This window comes from Prionailurus bengalensis, chromosome E3 (genome assembly GCF_016509475.1).
Source record: "Prionailurus bengalensis isolate Pbe53 chromosome E3, Fcat_Pben_1.1_paternal_pri, whole genome shotgun sequence".
NCBI lineage: Eukaryota > Metazoa > Chordata > Mammalia > Carnivora > Felidae > Prionailurus > Prionailurus bengalensis.
In genome coordinates this window covers 39777473-39797031 of record NC_057357.1, presented here as the reverse complement: position 1 = coordinate 39797031, position 19559 = coordinate 39777473, and the positions used below count along the sequence as shown (strand labels likewise).

Genomic DNA, 19559 nt, shown 5'->3' with positions numbered 1-19559 from the left:
TTTCCCTTACTAGGGCTTATTTAAGCTACTGGTTTCCAACAAGATGAGTTCTATTACTGACTGATCTTTTATTTTTTTTATTAAGTAATCTGTACATCCAACATGGGGTTTGAACTCAAGACCCTGAGACCAAGAGTCACGTGCTCCACGGACTGAGCCAGCTGAGTGTCCCCATTACTGACTCATCTTTTGATGGTGGCATCGTGCCCAGATACAGTGCCTTCCGTGCATGGTTGCCACTTGTCGTAAATCAATAGCACCGAAGTAAACTTTCTTTTAAAAGGAACAGTCTAGGGGTGCCTGGGTTGCTCAGTCAGTGTAGCGTCCAACTCTTGATCTCAGCTCAGTTCGTGATCTCATGGTTTTGTGAGTTCAAGGCCCACGTCGGGCTCGGTGCGGACAGCATGGAGCCTGTCTGGGATTCTCTCTCTCTGCCCCTCCCCCACTTGCACTGTGCCCTGCCAAAATAAACATTAAAACAACTTTTTAAATAAAAAAATAAAAGGAACAGTCTACTGTTATCACAAATTTGAAAAGGTGCTCAGTATGAAAACCTCCATCTACTCTAATTATTTTCCTGTCCCATTCCACTGAACAGCAGCTGTGGTTGGAGAAAACCATGCATTCTCATGGTCTCTGGGTGTTTTTTCTTTGCATCTGTGCTGGGCCAGTAACGAGCCAAAAACACCTCCTCGTCTACATGGCGTGGCTGTTTAGGCTGGCAAATTCTGACACCAGCTCTGAAGCCCTAAAAGTTGGGTGTTTTGGTACGTGGCTGTTCCCCATTCTTCTTTCTCCCCCCATATTAAAGTTTACACCCATGCCCCTCACCAGGTGAGTCAGCAGTGCCCCCCCATCAGAGCAGACGGTTTCCTTCCCTGTTGTATTGATCTTGGGCTCAGCTGTGTGATGCACTCTGGCCGGTGGGGTGGTTCACAGGGGAGTGTGACAAGATGCTTTAAATGCGTTTGCGCGGCTTGGCTTGGCTTCTTGCCATTAGAGCAACATGCTCCAGCTGGGAGCGGACCGTGGCGCAGAGCTGTTTTCATCCAGTCCGGCTGCACTCACAAAACACCACACACCGGGTGCCCGAGACAACAGAAATGTATTTGTCCACAGTTCGAGAAGTCAGATGTCCAAGATCCAGGCGGTGGCAAGGTTGCTCCCTCCTGCCACTTCCTTCCCTCTCCTGGGCTGTCCACCCCTCGTGCGTCCTCTGTGCCCGCGCACCCCCCGCTGCCTCTGTATGTCCACATCTCCTCTGTGAGGACACAGGCCACCCTGACAGCTTCATTTTACCTTGGTCGCCTCGGTCAAGTCCCTGCCTCTAAAAACTGTCACCGTCTGAGATCCTGGGATTAGGACTTAGACACAGCAAATGGGGCGGGGGGGGGACACAATTCGGGCCATAACAAGACCTAGAGACGAGTCCAGCCAGTCCCAGGAGGCGGCAGAGCCGTGGGCAGGAAATTAATGCCGGTGGTTGGGGTTGCTGGCCAGACCAGATGGGCTGCAGCCACGGCTGACTACTCTAAACCTGTCTTGTGCTCGTTTTTTTTTTTTTTTTTTTTCTACTATGGAGGTGAAATTCAATCACACCACCTGCCATTTTAAAGCTCACCTCCAGTGACGTTTAGTGAGCTCACAATGCGGTGTCTTCGTTTCCAATCGGCAACGTCAGAGACGCTTTCACCAGAGGAAAACACATCCGTTCTTTCACTAGCGGAAAAACATTTTTCTGGAAATGAAGATCGTGAGGTGGCAGCAGCTAAAAGCTAAAGCACGTGACATAGCGAGAGGCAGAGAGCAGAAGGGGAGGCTCGTGCTGCCACCGCAGAGCGTCCTTTCTCCACAAGCATCTCTGTCACAGCCATGTCCTCACATAAGCCGTGTGCCCTCTGACGCCTTTATTCTCGGGCCCGTGTTTACTGAGTGGTGAGCACGCGCTGGCCCTGCTCTGGAGTCTGGGGGCTCCGTAGTGAAACAACAAAAAACAGCCCCTCCCACCCACCCCCCAAAAAAATCCCTGCTTTCATGGAGCATGCATTCCAGAGGGAAATCAGATCAAACAAGAAGTAAATAAACAGCACGTTCAGTAGTTTAATGACGCATGAGGGAGGCACGCCACAGCAGGTGCGTGGGCTGTGAGCAGAAGCCACTTCTGTCCCTTCTGGATCACAGCCAGGCCCGCAGCGGGGCAGGGGAAAACGGGAGATGAGAGGAGACAGGGAGACCTTCGCACAACCTTGTCCTCGCGAAGCTGGGCTCCTGCTCGGACGGGAGGGGTTGGGGTAGGAGACCCGGCAGGTGCAGGCTGTAGACAGGAATGTGGAAATCATCAGTGTGTCCGTGCATTTCAACATCAAAGACCAAGTGAGATTGCCCACGGGGGAGTGTGAGCCGAGCCCCGCTGGGATGTTTAGAGGTGGGCAGAGGAGGGGGAGCCTGCAAAAAAGAAGAAACAATGCTCTGAAAGTCCGAGAGCAGACAGCTCCTCAAGGACAGGAGGGCACGTGTGTGTGATGCCTGACAGTTGCCCCGTTTGCTTCCCAGCTGGTGCTGATCCCTCCCCTTCCGGTGGGAAAGTGACAATGGTCAGGAATTTAAAACTTCTTCTTTGGAAGAATTTCATCTTGAAGGTGGGTAAGGTGGTTCTTGGAGCCGTGGGCATGTCCGGGGTGGGGGGACTGAATGTTTATGTCACGCTGGCATCTAATAACTGATTAAAGAAAAAATCAACAACTGTACTTGAAACGGGGCCTGTTCCTACAAATAAGCCAGGTTCCCACTGGAATTCCGCAAACCGTCATCACTGAAGGTTGCATCATCATGACTGGTTCCTCGCCGCTGATGTCATGGAAAAGTCCAGAAAGAGAAGCCATTTAGTTCATTCTCTATTTTTTTCTTTTTTGTGGGTTGTGCAGGGAGGCTGGGGGTGGGGGAGAATGAAAGGGCTTCTTAAATGGAAGAAACGTCGCCGTGTGGTGACTTAACACTCGCGTTCTCATGCTGCTTTCCTTTCTGTTCTAGAAGCGGAAGACTCTGATAACAGTGCTTGAGATCCTAATGCCACTACTCTTCTCCATGATCGTCATGTACCTGCGTTTAAACAGTCTGCCCAAGAAAATACCTCCTGTCAACTACCTGGCCATCGATATCAGTTTACTGCCAGACTTCCTCTATGTTCCTACTCACACCAGATACCAACTAGTGTATGTCTCTTCCAAAAGCGAAACGTTGAAGGCTATCACTGAAGCGGTGGGGAAATCCTTTGACGTTGAGTTTCAAGGTGAGACATAACGACGGGGTAAGGACAGGGAGGGAGGGAGGGCAATTTTATAGAGTTTGAGGCTGTTTCCTGAGGGTGCGCATAGTCGTGATTCCATATCTGGGGTCTCCAAATCCTAAAAAGTCTGTGGAGGTGACAGCTGGGGGAAAGCCGCCCACGAGGTCTCTGATTGCCGCAACCACGTTCTGGCGACTTGGGAGATTCTGAATTAGTCGTCCGTCTCTCTTCTCATTTTAATCATTCTAAGCCAGTCTCTGCACGCAGCCAAGAAGGTCTCTCAAAGGTCCGAAAGGTCTGGCCAGCCTTGTGCTTCTGCCCCTCTGGTGGCTTCCACTGCACCAGTAGTCCAGGGTCTGGCCCTACCCCTGCCTCCAGGCTCCTTTCAGGGGCACAGGGCAAGCTGCCAGCCGGGCTTTATTTAGATTTCTCAGCTGCGCCTTCGTCTCTGCGCCCCTTTGGCTACGGTCAGAGATCTCTGATTCACGGTTCATCACACCGCCACTTTGGGCTTTCTGTGTCAAGCCTGCGGTTGACAAGCCTGCTGGGCTCCACCTCCCTGAGGGCAGAGGGCCCTGTCCGTTTTCTTCATCACTGGGCCTCCTTCATGCCTGGCATACACTCGCTGCTCAATACATATTTACTGAATGAATAAATGCGTTCGTTGATGGAGTTAGGTAGATAACAGTTTTTCAAAACGCGGAATCCACAAAATGTGGAGTCACGTTCCAAAATTGCCATGATTGTAATATGTGCTTTTGTAAAGATGTTCTAATAATACACAAGGTACCGAGTGAAAAGGAAGGGCTCTCCTCTCCCAGCTCTGAGTGCCACTCAACGCAGACAATTCTTTTAAAGGCCCTCAGTGGCAACACACGTGGGGGCTGCTGTTCTGGGGCTTTGCGCTTGCCTGGCAACCTAAAATACCATTCTAATTCTACTAGTACGAGATTGGAAACAAAACACAACAGAGAAAGCTCCTCTTGGGAGGCTGGAGATGATAGGGCGGTGCAGGTGAAGGGCACGACTTGCGAAGTAGGACGTCTGCAGGAGACTCGCACGCCTCCCCCAAGTCTTGGGTTTTCCTCCACGTGCGCCAGGCCGCCCGCGTGGCAGGGGTTTGAAGAGAAGTTGTCTGGCGCGATCTGTCTCTTCCTCTGGCTGCTCTCAGGGTCTCGCAGGGAGACGGAGATGAACCTGGGGCCTTGGGCTCCTGTCCGTGAGCAGCCCTCCGGCTCCCTAAACATTCGGCCTTTGCATCCGGCCTGGATCCCCACCTCACTCCCTGGGACCCTTCGGTCGCCTCCACGGAGAAGAAAGCATTTCTCTTCGGTCTTCCCTTAAGATCCTACCTCGCCTCGTATGGGGCGTCTCGAGGCGTTAATTCTGTTTCATTATCTCCGACTCACTTCTTACCTCATCGCTGTTTATACTCTGTCCTTGGCGTCGCCGGTTCCAGGGCTTTCCTTCCAGGCTTCCTTCTGCGCGTGCGCGCTATGCCAGGGACACTTCAGGCCTCCGCCTGCGGGAGTCTCCGGGGCTGAGTCCCGCGGTTCCGGGACCTGCCACTGCTTCCGCCTCCGGCCGCTTCCGCCGCCACGCTTCTCTCTGCGCGCTCTGCGTCCCCGGGACAGACGGCCGTCTGCCTTCCGCTCCTCCTTCTCTCCTTATTACGTAACTGCACGTGAAATAATATAAGGTTTAGAGTGAAGTCAAGTTCTCACCCCAAATGCCACTTCGCAGAATTCTTTGCTAGAAGTTTAGAATGTATTTTTCTGGAATTTAAACGTTAAAAAAAGAAAAACACAAAAAATAAACCTTAAAATTTCAATAAAAGAATAAGAACGATGAACACCAGAATTGTTTGCAATGACATTTTCAAATCACATAATAGGATAAGAAATAAAAATTAGATTTTGCTCTTTGGGGCCATTCCCCTAAGTAAATCCTACACCCTGGAAGGAAGGGCAGTGGTTTGAGGAACTCTCCAAACCATGACAGACATGTTTTCCCTTTTGATGATCCTCACAGCCTGTTCTTTCCCTGGGGGGCTGGACCCCTCTCTTGCCGTCAGCCCTTGGTGCCTCCTCCTCGGGCGCAGGATGACTCCCGTGGCTACACCACTCTGCACTTCGTGGTCCCCTTGCTACCGGGACTTGTCCAGGGATGACACCTAACTCAGCCAGAGCCAAGGAAACACTGGGATGTTTCCCGGAAATTTCTGGGAAAGAGATTACTGCTATTTGTTTCTGGTAACAGGGCAGACTGGGTTATGTTGGCCTGTTGAAAAACATACGCTGGACAAATATTAAAACTATGTTCTTGAAAGCAATGAAGAACCAAATTGATAGTAAGAAACTATCTAAACAAACAAATCTAGGGTACAAATTTTGTTTCTTGACCCAAGAGGTAATGACTTCGCTGTGAACTTTATAACCGCTCATTAGAACGAACGTTTGTGTTTTGTACGCCTTCCTGTATGTATGCTATTTTCCTCAATTTAGCCAAATGTTTATGTACATGTGTGTGTTTAAAAAGAAACATAAATATGGCTAAGGAAACAAACTATATAGAGGAAAATAGGAAGATTCACTCATAATCCTGTTCCCCAGATATGTCACGATGCAGACTTACCCAGCCGATCTGAAAAAAGAAGAGGACCAAACAGAACTAGAAATGAAACTAAAATAACGTAAAACTCAGCTGCAGCTAAAAGTAGTGACCTCCCCCCCCCGTCCAAGAATGGGTTTTGTTCTGATGAAAAGTTAAAGTTCAGTCTCATTGAGGAGCCTTTCAACATGCCACATAACCTCCAGCATCACTGGAGATTTTTATCATGAGTCGGTTCATTTGAAAAAACTCCATATTCTCAGAGACGTTTGAGAAAATGCTGCCACGCCAAAACAAAACTGGACTCCCACGGCACGGAGATGTGGTCAAAGGAACGGGAAGCGGACTTGGAAATTTAGATCAGCGAAATCGCTCCCAGGGAAACGACCGAGTGGATGCGTGTGATGGCTGGGAGACAAGGTCTGGGAGGCGCATGACAATGTCCAGCAACAGGATGAAGAAAAGGGGAAGCGAGAGCGGCCGCGTCCCGCCCACCCACGAGGGTTTCTAAAAGGAAGCAACTGGACACACAGAGGGGAGGGGACAGAGCAGTTCACAAAAGGTTCCCGCAAGAGCGGCTGTGTCTGCGAGGCGCGCAGTCTCACCACTTCCTAAGAGGACAGCAGAAAGGGACAACCGTGGACGTGCACTAGTGACTTCTCCTGCACGGAGACAAAGGCGCAGAAGCCAATGAGCTCTCAGAGAAGACACCCGGCTGGTGGTGAGGAGGCAGAATGATGCGGTGATGCCTTCCACATTCTGAGCAAGAATTACTTTTGAGGAGGATCCTGGACAACAGCCTCGCCACACGCGAGGGCCGGGGACCGGAGCAATTATTTTTCTCATCAGAACAGCGACGTTCGTCTGTGATTCTGTCTCCCGTTTCGGTTGCCATAGCCACGCAGATGAGCTACGGACGGCTCCCCATCAACATGGCCAAGGGCGAGTTCCACCTCCTGTGGCCCTCAGCGCCGCCCAGCTGGATGGAGGGCCTGGGACGAGAGATGGCGGGCATTCAGACCGTTGTCACCGCCTCGCGTGGCTCCCGGCCATCGAATGTGCTCATGTGTTCGCAGAATGATGGAGGAAGGTGTGCGGGGAGGGGGGGGTCTTGCGGCCCCTCTGGCACCGGCTCAGGGAGGTGGGGATGGGGGGGCAGCCTGCTTGCTCACGGGACTTTTCTCTCCACAGTCCTAGGCCATTCTTCAGTGCCTTTGTTTGAAAATTATATACTCCAGGATCCCAAAGCCTTCTTCGTGTTGGCTGGAATTGTCTTCGATCACACCTTCAATGACAGCAAGCAACCCCTGCCGCTGAAGGTAAGGGCCATCCGGTCCCGGAACGGCCTCACCATGCCTCCCAGGCTCGTGCGTGGGCCCATTAGGGAGTCTCGCCACCTGGGCTGCCCCCTGTCTCCCTGTGTCTGCTTTGCCACCTGGCTGCCTTTCTTCCGGAGGAGGTGAGAAAATGCTCCCGGTTTCGCTGCCTCCAACCTGGCCCCGGGGCACCTCCCAGTGTTCGGGTTCCTTGCAAGAGAGGCCTGCCCAGGGAGACCTCGGGCTGAGAGAAGGGGACCACGAATTCCAGCTGCTGGATGGCAGACTGGATTCCGGCTTGGCAACCACTGGCTCTCTAGCCGTGGGTGGGGCGCCGACATTTCCGGGCCTCAGTTTCCCTACCGGTGTAGCGGGAGTACTAGCAGTTCCTAACTCAGCTGTTGCGGGCATCAAATGAGTTTGTGCCCAGAACCGAGCCGGGGACGGAGGCACTTTCCAGAAGGGCTGGTTGTGGTTGTCATCAGACCACCACACTAATCACATGGGCTCCATGTGGTAGGTCTGTCTGTCTGAGGACAAGGCAGTGGCTCCCATTGGGGGCGGGGAAGCCGCTCGTGTGTAGCTTTGGTGTCGTCCTGTGGCGCCTGATGATTAATGGCTAGAACTTGCATGGGGGTGTTGGCAGCTGGAGACAGACACGTTGATAAACAACCAGCAACGCTTTTCGAGCGCTAACAATTGCCAGGCACACCCCAGGGACCATGTGACTTGATCCTACAGTGCCTCTGGGGCAAGTGCTGTTAACCTCATCCGCGTCGTACGGATGAGAAAACCGAGGCAAGAAGGTCAAGTCACCCGCCTGAACCGCCACCGCCATTCGGTGAGAGGTCTGGGGTTTGGGTTCTGGTGGCCCCGCTCCAGTGTCCGCGCTCGGAACCACCTTCCTGAAGGGGGCTCTCCTGGGCAGACCTCTGAGTGCTCCTCGCAGGGGAGGGAGGGATCGGCCTTCCCTCCAATCACAGCTGGCGGCAGACACGAGTCCTGGCTGAGCGTGGGGACCCCGTGACCCAGGTCGTCCCCTCTTTATCCCCTGCAGGTTAAGTACCGCCTGCGCTTCAGCTACACGCAGAGGAACTCCTTAATCGCGCAGCTGACCTCCAAACAAGATTATGTGGACAGCTGGGGCACATCCTTCCTCTACCCTCCCAACCCAAGCCAAGAGCCCCGGGCCTTAGGGCATTCGGACGGCGGACTCCCTGGTGAGGAAGCCCCGACGATTAGGTCTCGCCCACTCGCACGTGCCTCTCGCGCTGTCACTGCCGTCTGAACCCTTGCTAAGCTAGCAGCTCAAAAGACGCTGAAGGAGTAGCGTTTAGAAACGTATCACTGAGTAAAACGCTTTCATTCTAGAGGAAGTTGAAGAGCAGTAAGGCTGTGACACTGAGCTGTTTGAGGGAGGAGGGGGGGCATTTTACGGGAACAAGGAGGGCGCGTCTCTTCTTTTTGTCTCCGCATGTACTCACGTTGGCTTATATACCTGACGGTCTTCAGCTCTCTGCAGGCCAGGGGAGAAGCCGTGGGGCAGCTCGGAGGCCTGGCCTCCACGTCACTGTAGACCTGGGGTCTCTCTCTTTGTGCGGGGTTCGGGGAGACCTCCCTGGTAGGGAGCGGACAGCTCTCAGGAAATCGAGCAGACAGCGTGCACCTCCCCGGAGGATGGCCACGCAACTGTCGAGAACCTTGGGCCCGCAAGCCCAGCGAGTGGGAATGTAAACCCGAGGGCTTATCATTCCATGTGATTCTAGAAAGGATGCCAACGGTTCTGCAGTGGAAACGCTCCGATATGCCGTGAAGACTCCGTGATGGTTCCCGGAATTTTATTACCAGCAATTTGTTCCTCCCTTTCTCGTGCTGACAGATCCAGGGGTCTGCGTAGGTCAAGGCCATCGGGAGAGCGTGGTCACCTCCCCTTTATTGCTGGGTACCCCACGCTGGCTCTGCCCATGTGGAGGGCCGGTAACCCCTGCTGGGAGGTGGGGCCTTTAACTCTTACGAGATCCCCACACCGGGAATCTCTGCCCTCCGACCTATTTTTCCCAAAAGCTGACCTTCGCCCACCGACTACGCTGTATGAAAATAAACGTTGCCGGTGGTAAAGTTTGGCTTTGAGGCTTGGCAGCAAAATTCAACGACCATAACCCTCGGACCACAGCAGTGACAGCTCAGACAGAGGTCCCAGTAGGTGAGGGGGCGCGTGTCTCCCAAGTCCTTTGCATTTAACCCTTTCGTGTGTCCTGGTGACCGGAAGTGCGGAACAAGCACCCTCTCCCTGAAGCCCGAGCGCTTAGGGGAGAGGATGCGGCCCCACCGTGCAAGAGCGTGGCAATGGACACCCCTTGTTTTGTGGGCTCAGGATGCCTTTGCCCTGTTTTCTGATAACGGACACCATCACAGCCACAGGGGGCCCCCGGGGACGCTGCTCCTTCTTCCCCGTGGCGGCACGTGGACTCCAGGGAGCCCGGCCCGCTCCCGCCGGATCGTCTCCAGGAATCGTTAGCCACGACCCGCCTCGCTCAGCGGGTGTTCTGCACCTCCAGTCTTCCGAGTCTCTTATGCTCGGGTGTCCGCTGTTCTCTCACGCAGGATACAGCAACGAAGGCTTCCTGGCCATCCAGCATGCGCTGGACAAGGCCATCATGCATTACCACGCCCACAACGGGACGACCGAGATGTTTGAGGGCCTGAGTGTGCTCGTGAAGAGGTTCCCCCATGGGGCCCACATCCAGGACAGGCTCCTGGTGACCCTTCAGAACGAGTTCCCTCTTCTGCTCATGCTCAGCTTCATCTGCATCGAGCTCATCATCATCAATTCCATTGCCCTGGAGAAAGAGAAAAAACTGAAGGTAACCCCCCCCTCCCCGGTGTGGGGTGCGAGCCTCTCCCGGGGCGGGGACGTGTACAAGCCCCGATGAAAAATGACGCGGGTGGGGATGAGGCCACGGCAGGGACGAGGCTGCGTGGGTGTTAGAGGGACCTCCCCCTGAGGGATGGACGGCGGATGTCGGACGGTGGTTCGTCATTTGACTTGCTTACAACGTAGGCAATGCCGTCTGCTGTGACCACGTGAGTCCTTGCTTTTGGGCTTGCCCACGGCGGCTGTTCAGAAGATGCCTGCGGACCGACTCCCTGATGAGCGCACAGGAGAGGATGTCCGCCCAGGATGAGTCGCTCTCTCGTGGCTGCAGCCGGGAGCCCAACCCAACACAGGGTGCCCCGAGAGTCTCTCTGCCTGCCCGCGCTCTCCTGTTACCTGTCTCCTCACCTTTTGCTCTCGGTAGAGACCCTCTGCCTCCTCACTTTAATTTTCTTCTCCTTCGATTGCTTCTTATGACTGTATATAGAAATCGCCTGCCGGAGGCTCCCCAGACCTTGCGAGGCCTCACCGACCATGCACGGTTTGCTCCGTCTCGTGCACTCAGCACCGTCTGAGCGAGGCCACCTGCGAGGCCGCGGTGGGTGCGTGGCGCTGGCAGTGGTGGGACGCCGGGCTCCTCTGCTTTCTCTAGGAGTACATGTGCATGATGGGAGTGGACAACTGGCAACACTGGGCTGCCTGGTTCATCGTGTCCTTCGTCTCGGCCCTCCTCGCCGTTTCTTTCATGACCGTCCTCTTCTGCACACAGGTGCGTGTCCGGTCCCTCCGCACACGCTAAGCGGAAGGAAGGTGGCTGCGGAGCGGGTGGCGGGGCTGAGACTCGACAGAAGATGAGAGCACAGCCAGGGACGCGCTCTTGGGGCAACCTCAGGTGGTATTTGCGGAAACTTTGCGGGCATCGGGCACTGAAGCTGCACCATCCGGGAGAGCCTTGACGGCCTTCCGTTCCTGGGGCTGCAAGTACTGGACGCGGGTGTGGTTAATTTCGTCAGGGAAGTGGGATTTGTCTCCTAATTAAAGTATTTTACAAACTTTAAAACATTACAACTCCGCAAATAGTTGAAAACAGTTGTTGTAAAAGATGGAGAACGTCCTCTTAGGCCCATCCTACCGTGTTAAATTTTCCTCCGTGCTGCCATGGAGATCTGGTGTTCCAATTTGCTAACTTGCATCTGATGGCTAAATTATAATCCACCATGTGGATAAATGAAGACTTAGCTTCTAAATTACCCAAATTGGGGCACTTTGGATAAAGGTAGGCAAGAAAACCCAGACCACATGGCAAAATACATAAAACAAAGAAAACAGCCAGAAAGCATTAAAAAGAGGAGACGTGAGGTGTCAAAAGAAATAGCATAGTTATTGTAAGAGCGACAATGAAAAATGGGATAAAGTCTCTTATTAAAGCAAAAGAGATTCACATTGGATCAAAAATAGAATTCAGACGTATGCTCTCTTTAAAAAAGATACACGCACAGAGCGTAATTTATAAAAGGTAATGGACACTGGATCAAAGTTATGCCTTAAAAAAAAAATCAAGATATGTTGTTTAATTTAGACTAATCTTGTGGTTTTAAAACAATTTCTGCATTGTTCTGGGGCCCCTGGGTGGCTCAGTTGGTTGAGCGTCTGGCTCTTGATTTTGGCTCAGGTCATGATCCCAGGGTCGTGGGATCGAGTCCTAAGTCAGGTACCATGCGGAGCATGGAGCCTACTTAAGAGTCTCTTTCTCTAATACCTAAGAAAGTGTCTTCTTTAAAGCCTTGGCTTTAATCATAGGATTTTTTTTCCCCCCTCTGTATCCCCTGTGTGGTATTAAACCACATCATGTCTGATCCAGAAAAAAAAAAGTCTCTTTCTCTCTCTCTCTCTCTCTCTCTCCCTCCCCCCCCCCCCCGCTGCACCTCTCCCCCACTCATGCTCTCTCTAAAATAAAAAATAAAACAAATTCATTAAAATAAATAAATAAATAAATAAATAAATAAAAGTTCTGCCTTGTTTTCAGGGTATTTTATGCCTCTCCTCATTCTTTCCACGTAAAAACAATGTGTGTTTGTGACTGCCCCATAGGTGAACAGTGTCGCGGTGTTCAGGAACAGCGACCCTAGCTTGATATTTGTTTTCCTACTGTCTTTTGCCACGGCCACTGTTTTCTTTGCATTCATGATCAGCACATTCTTCCAAAAAGGTGAGTCCTGATAAAATTCTCAGTCGGGGAGTGTGTGTGTGACTTCTTTTTCTGGTAGCATTGCTATTCCAGTTACGTGCGTCATTAATTATTATTTCTCCAAAGCCAAGTTTTCACCTCTATGGTTACTTTAGCAGTAGAGCAGTTCCATTCCCCATTGAAGGCTTAGGGAACTGTCTCTGTATACGTATATCTTTATGCCTCATTTGGCTTCTAAATGTCATTTCAAATGGAAGCAAATGGTAAGTCCCAATGTGGAAGGAAATGAAGGGTAAGACATCCAGTGCAGACAGGTTTCCAGGTCTTGATTGTGAGTTGGGCACAATGATAGGGTAGCTTATAAGACACCACAGTAAGAGAGGAATTCCTGGGACTTTGGTCCTGTCAGAGGGGTGTTACCTCTAAAACGGTTGGTAGAGTCGCTGAACTACTAGAGACAAAAATAACAGGAAATGGAGTCAAAGTCAGAGTGTGGGATAACTGAGTCCTGATTCAAATAGAGAGACGGAGGTAAAAACATGAATGGAGGACGGGTCCAGCAGGTGGTAACAACAACAAAAAGGCTTAAAAGAATTTGGGAAAAAATAAAAATGTGGTATAAACGAAGCCAGGCAATTTATTGTTTACATTGGTGAATATTTGACATCAGATACCATGTTCTAATATGTGGGCCCTGGAAAATATGGACCCTGCCAAGATGGGGGTGGGTTCTTTGGGAGGCTGACTGGGCTTGGACACTATCTCCTCATTCAAATTCTCTACCTAGTGTCCCACTATCCCTCAATAGCTCAAGGGCAAGCATGGCAGGAGGGATGGTCAAGGAAGAGAGTTACGTGGATACCTTAGAGCATAACTATCAAAAGGATGCTCAAAAGCTAAGGTTAATGTGGTACAGAAGGTTGAAACCCCCAAAATTGAGCTTGCGTTCACACACAAGAAATAAGCACAGGCTGGAAATAAAAGACACAACCAATGAGGTCAGAAGCACAATAAAGCAGGACCAGAGTAGGAAACAGTCCCAAGTGAAGGCAAATATATACTTACGCAACTCAGAGTCTACGACCAATTGCTTTTTGATGAAGGGGCTGAGACAATTCAACAGGCAAGGAATAAGGAACAGTCTTTTCAGCAAAGGGTGCTGGGATAGCTGGATATCCATGTGCAAAAGATGAAGTTGGACCCTACATCACATCATGCACAAAATCAACTCAATATGGATTGTAACTCCAAATATAAGAGTTAAAACTACAAAATCCTGAAAAGAAAATACAGGCATAAATCTTTGTGATCTGGGGTTAGGTGGTGATTTCTTAGACATGACACCAAAAGCATAAATCATAAAAAAGCAGATGGATAAATTGGATTTCCTCAATGTTAAAAACTTTGTGCTTCAAAGGATACCATCAAGAAAGTGAAAAGACAACCACAGACTGGGAGAAAACATCTGCAAGTACTACATATCATAAGAGACTTGCATCCAACATAAGTAAATTAAACTAAATTAAACTAAACTACAACTAAAAATAAAAACAAAAATATTCCAAACTCATTCTACAGGCCAGCGTTGCCTTGATACCAAAGCTGGAAAAGACATCAGACCAAAAAAAACTACAGACTAAAATTCCTTATGAATACAGAGATGGAAAAATCATCAACAAAACACTAGCAAACTAAATCCAACAGTATATTAGAATGATTACACACTATGCCAAGTGGGTTTATCCCAAGAATGGAAGAATAATTCAACATATGAAAAATAATGAAAAAGCATGTGACAAAACCCAGTACTTTTCATGATAAAAAATTTTAACAAACTAAAATTTAAAGGAAGTATCTCAACCAATAGTGAGCATTTACGAAAACCCCACAACTAACATCATATTCAATGGTGAATAATTGAAAATATTCCCCCTAAGATCAGGAACAAGATAAGGATGCCCACTTTCCCCTCTGTTATTCAACACTGTACTGGAAGTTCTAGCTGGAGCAATTAAGAAGAAAAAAGAAACCAAAGACATGTAACTGGAGAGGAAGAAGCAAAACTCTCTCTATTCAAACGTGACATGATCTTATACAGAGAAAATCCTAAAGAATCCACAAAAAGAACTTTGAATCCAGCGAATCTGAATCCAGAAACAAATGAATTCAGCAAATTTGCAAGATACAAGGTCAACACGCAAAAATCAGTTGTGTTTCTATACACGCACAGTAACCATCCCCAAAAGGAAATCGAGAAAACAATTCCACTTAAAATGCCATCCAAAATAAAATACTCAGGAATAATTCTGACCACAGAGATAAGAGACTTGGTAAAAGAAATCAAAGATGACTTATTGGAAAGACATCCCATGTTCATGGATTGGAAGACTTAGTATTGTTAAAATGGCCCTATTCCCCCAGATTGATCTACAGATTCTATTCAGATCCTATTAAAATCCCAGCTTCCTTTTTCTCGTAAATGGACAAGATGATCATAAAATTCACATGGAATGGCAATGGGCCTTGAAAAGCCAAAACAATTTCAAAAAAGAATAACAAAGTTAGAGGACTCACACTTCCTGGTTTTCAAACTTACTACAAAGCTGTAGGGATCAAAACAGTGTGGTACTGGCATGAACATAGATAGACTGATGGAACAGAATTGAGTGTCTAGAAATAAGCCCATACATCTAATAGGCAATTGATTTTGACAAGGGTGCCATGACCATGTAATGGAAAAAGAACAGTTTCTTTAACAAATGGTGCTGGGACAACCAGATAGGCACTTGGACTCCTACCTCACTTCATTCCTTAGATGGCTGAATCCTATTCCATAATATGGACAGACCACGTTTGGTTATCTTTTCATCTGTTGATGGAAACTGGGTTGTTTCCACCTTTTGGCTAATGTGAACAATGCTGTTGTGAACATTTGTGCACAAGTGTCTGTTTGAGTTTACTTTCAATTCCTTTGGGCATACATCTAGGAGTGTAGATGCTGGATGATAATCCTATTTAACTTTTTGAGGAACTTTTTGAGGAAGTAGCAAACTGTTTTTTGCAGAAGGTGCAACATTTTACATTTGCACAGCAGTACATAAGGGCTCTTTTTTTTTTTTTTTTTTTTTTGAGAAATACCTGTTCAAGTCTTTTGCCCATTTTTCACTTGCATGGTTTGTTCTGTTGGTGCTGAATTGTATGAGTTACTTATGGACTTTGAATATTAATCTTTCTTCAGATATGATTTGCAAATATTTTCTCCCATTCCATGGGTTGTCTTTTTACTGTCTTGATAGTGTCTTTTGATGCACAAAAATTTTAAATTTTGTTAAAGTATACTTTATCTCTTTTTTCTTTTGTTGCCTATGCTTTTGTCCTTATACTAAGAAACCAGTGCCAAACCCAAGGTTATGAAGATTTCTCCCAAGGTTTCTTCTAAGAGTTTTATAGGTTTAACTCTTATGTTTAGAACGTTGATCCATTTTGAGTTAATTTTTGCATATTGTCTAAGATCAGGGTCCAACTTCATTCTTTTGCATGTAGATATCCAGTTTTCCCAACACCATTTGTTGAAAAGCTACTCTTTGGGGCACCTGGGTGGCTCAGTTGGTTGAGCGTCCAACTTCAGCTCAGGTCATGATCTCACAGTCTGTGGGTTCGAGCCCTGAGTCAGGCTCTGTGCTGACAGCTCAGAGCCTGGAGCCTGTTTCCAATCCTGTGTCTCCCTCTCTCTCTGCCCCTCCCCCACTCTCACTTTGTCTCACCCTGTCTCTCAAAAATAAAAATAAAAAATAAAAATAAAAAAAGCTACTCTTCCCCCATTGAACAGCTTTAGCATCAATTGAAAATGAATTGATCATGGGGCACCTGGGTGGCTCAGTTGGTTAAGTGTCCAACTTACTCTCAGGTCATGATCTCACAGTCTGTGAGTTTGAGCCCCACGTTGGGCTCTGTGCTGACAGTTCAGAGCCTGGAGCCTGCTTTGGGTTCTGTGTCTCCCTCTCTCTCAAAAAATAAATAAACATTAAAATTAAAAAAAGAAAAAGAATTGATCATGTACGTGAGGGATTGTTTCTGGGCTATTCCACTGGTGTTTATTGGTCTAGACTTTGAGAGGAATTGATGTTCATTCTTCTTTAAATGTTTGGTAGAATTCACAAGTGAAGTCATTATGGTCCTGGGATTTTCTTTGTTGGAACAGAATGCGAGGGGCCTATGGGGCACCATCCAGTGTACTAATATATATATTACTGGATTCCCAGAATAAAAAAAGAGAAAGGGGGGAAAAAAAACCACCAGAAAGAAATATTTAAAGAAATAATGACTGAAAACAACCCCAATTTGATGAAAGACATGAATCTACAAACCCAAGAATCTCAGTGAACTCCAAGCAGGATAAGCTCAAAGAGATCCACACCAAGAGTCATTCAGATTGTCAAAACCCAAAGTCAAAAAGAGCATTTGTGAAGGCATCAAGAAGAGGCTCCTCGTGTACAAGTGAACCTTGGTGATATCAATAGCTGATTTCTCTTCAGAAACTACAGAGTTCAGAAGTTAGTGAGATGACATTTTAAATCCCGAGGGGGTTAAAATTCAACCAGGAATTCTATACCTGGCAAAACCCCTTGAGAATGAAGGTGAAATTGAGACATTTTCGGACAAACAGAAGCAGAGAGTGTCCATTGTTACTGATGGACTTGCCCTACAAAAATTGACAAAGGGAGTTTTTTGGGCAGAAATGAAAAGCCTCCAGACAGTAACTTGAAGCCATAAGAAGAAATACAGACCACCAACTGGTGAAGACACCTTAAGCCAGCATCACTGTCCTTTTGGTTTGTAAATCATCTTCTCTCTCCTATATGATTTATAAGCAAGTGCATGAAAATATTCATGAATCTGCATTAATGGGCACCTAACAGATGAAGATATGATCTGTCACAATAACAGTTTAAAAGGGGGAGGACAGAGATGTCTGTGAGCAGAGTGTATGGTACTGAAGGTAAGTGGTATTATTTAAACTTGGTTGTTATAAGTGTAAGGTTAATTATTACATAGTTTTGACTAAACTATGCGTGTTACTTTCCTGTTGCTGAGGTAACAGCTTACTGCATACTGAGTGGCTAAAAATAGCACATATTCATCATCTTACAGCCAAGTCTGAAATGCATTTCTCTGGGCTAAAGCATCAAGACTTCCTCAGGGCTGTGTTCTTTCTGGAGACACGAGGGGAGAATGAGAACCCTTCCCGATGCCTGCATTTGGGGGCTCATGGCTCCTTCCTCAGTCTTGGGTGCTCTAGCTCCTTCTGACTTCTGATTCCATCACCTCCCCTCACTCTGGCATTCCTAACTCCCTTTCCTTAGGGCCCGTGGCGTTGGACCCACCCAGATAATCCAGAATAAACTCATCTCAAGATTCTCAATCACCTCCACAAAGTCCCTCGGGCTCTGTAAAGTCACACCTTAATGTTACGGCTTTCGGGGGTTAGGATTGGACATCCCTGGGAAGCCTTTATTCTGCCCACCGCAGCACATAAACAACTGGAAAAATAGTGAAGTGAGAAACGAAATTATTGAAGCAACTTCTCAACATTGAAAACCAACAGAAATAAATGTTTTCAAGTTGGGGGGCTTGAAAAGAATCACTTCACAAAGAAAGGAATTACTTCAAGTGCTTTTAAAACATAGTGTTTCAGGGAGCCTGGGTAGCTCAGTCGGTTAAGCATCCAACTTTGGCTCAGGTCATGATCTCATGGTTGTGAGTTTGAGCCCCTCTTTGAGCTCTGTGCTGACAGCTCAGAGCCTGGAGCCTGCTTTGGAGGCTGTGTCTCCCTCTCTCTCTGCCCCTCCCCTGCTCACGCTCTGTCTCTCAAAAATAAACATTAAAAATCTTTTTTAAAAAAGAATAATGCTTGCAATGGGTTGAAATATGTAAAATATAAAAACCCTTGATCACGTAACAATCGTGATTTATAACGGTGCCCCAGGAAATGCCTCACTAGCAGCCCCTGGAGGTGGCTAGAGCCGCCATCCATCACACCCTGTTACCACCACAGGCAGGAAGGCACGTCCTGGCTCCTGGCTGCCCTCTAGATCGTGCCTCCCGCCCCGCCCGGCCCCTTTGAAGAGGAGATTGTCATGTGAGCAAACCACACTCTACCTCTTACCGAAGCCTCTGCTGCCCCCTGTCCTTGCCCACATTCATGGTTGTTGGTCCCGCCTCATCTCCCCTCAGACCCTGGCTTGCTCTCCCAGTGACCCTGTGCCACCCCACATCGGTGCTCCCACGCTCCCACGGGCATCCCCTAAACCGGAGCCAACACCTGTGTGGTGGCCAGAATCTCAGCCTCAACAACCCCACTCTTGACCCCCCATGTCTTTGTTTAGCTCCCCCGTCTTGCACCCACCTCCCCCAGTAATTCTTTGACCCCCATCAAGACGTCTGATCCATTGGCCCCAGTGTTTTGTCACTACCCATCACCCCATCGTGTGCCTCGCCCCGCTCGGAGCCCCTGGCCCGTCCCTACTTTGACTCCTCTGACGTATACCCACCGGCTCTCTGTTGAACTCGTATCGCAAATCCTCAGCCCTGGTCACACCCAGCTCCCCGCTTACTCTGCAGCAGAACCTGGCCGGAGAAACACTCTCCCCTGTGTGGACCAGTCTCTTTATTTAGGCCTCTGGTTCACAGATTTGCTGGCCACCGCCCTGCAGACCACCCACATTCCTTTGTCACTTTGACCCGCACCTCTCCGGATCAGCAATTTCAAACCTTTTCCCAACCCTCCAGTGGACGCAGCCCTTCTCCCTTCTTCACTGAGGCTGGAAGTTCTTGCTCTGGCCTCAGAGGGCCGGTTTTGCACCCTCGTGTGGACCCTGACCTTGAGCAAGTTAACAGACTGTGCATGCGTTTTCCCTTCTGTGAGACTGGAAAATAACAGTATTTACAACTTAGTTAGAAGGATCAGGTAGGGTATTGCACGTCAAATGCTGACAACACTTGATGCGTGGTAAGAGCTTAGTAAATCCTAGCAATGATTGACACCATTTACAAAAGAAGAAACTGAGTCAAGTTATACAAGATCCAAGGTCAGCCAGGTTCGGTGAAGGGCCCACTGCTGTCTCAATGGGGGCTTTTTCCATTACCTATGCAACTTTTAGGACGGGTTCCCTGTTCTCTCCACTTCCCGGAAGTCAAACGCCTGCACTCAACCTGAGCTCCTGTCCCACGCTCCAGCTGGATTGGCCTTCTCTCCCAATCTGGAGCCACCATGCCAAGAACCTG

General features: G+C 48.8%; 1 protein-coding gene across 1 annotated transcript in view; it reads left to right on the top strand.

Annotated features, from left to right (window-relative positions):
- The first annotated feature begins 2544 nt into the window (after positions 1-2544).
- Positions 2545-19559, top strand: part of LOC122471180 (ATP-binding cassette sub-family A member 17-like) — a 74747-nt gene continuing 57732 nt past the window's right edge. The window contains exons 1-7 of the mRNA XM_043559470.1: positions 2545-2639; positions 3031-3289; positions 7088-7215; positions 8270-8432; positions 9817-10076; positions 10740-10856; positions 12179-12296. Of these exons, the coding sequence (XP_043415405.1) occupies positions 2592-2639; positions 3031-3289; positions 7088-7215; positions 8270-8432; positions 9817-10076; positions 10740-10856; positions 12179-12296 (1093 nt within the window). The 5' untranslated portion in view covers positions 2545-2591. The remainder of the gene's footprint in view (positions 2640-3030; positions 3290-7087; positions 7216-8269; positions 8433-9816; positions 10077-10739; positions 10857-12178; positions 12297-19559) is intronic.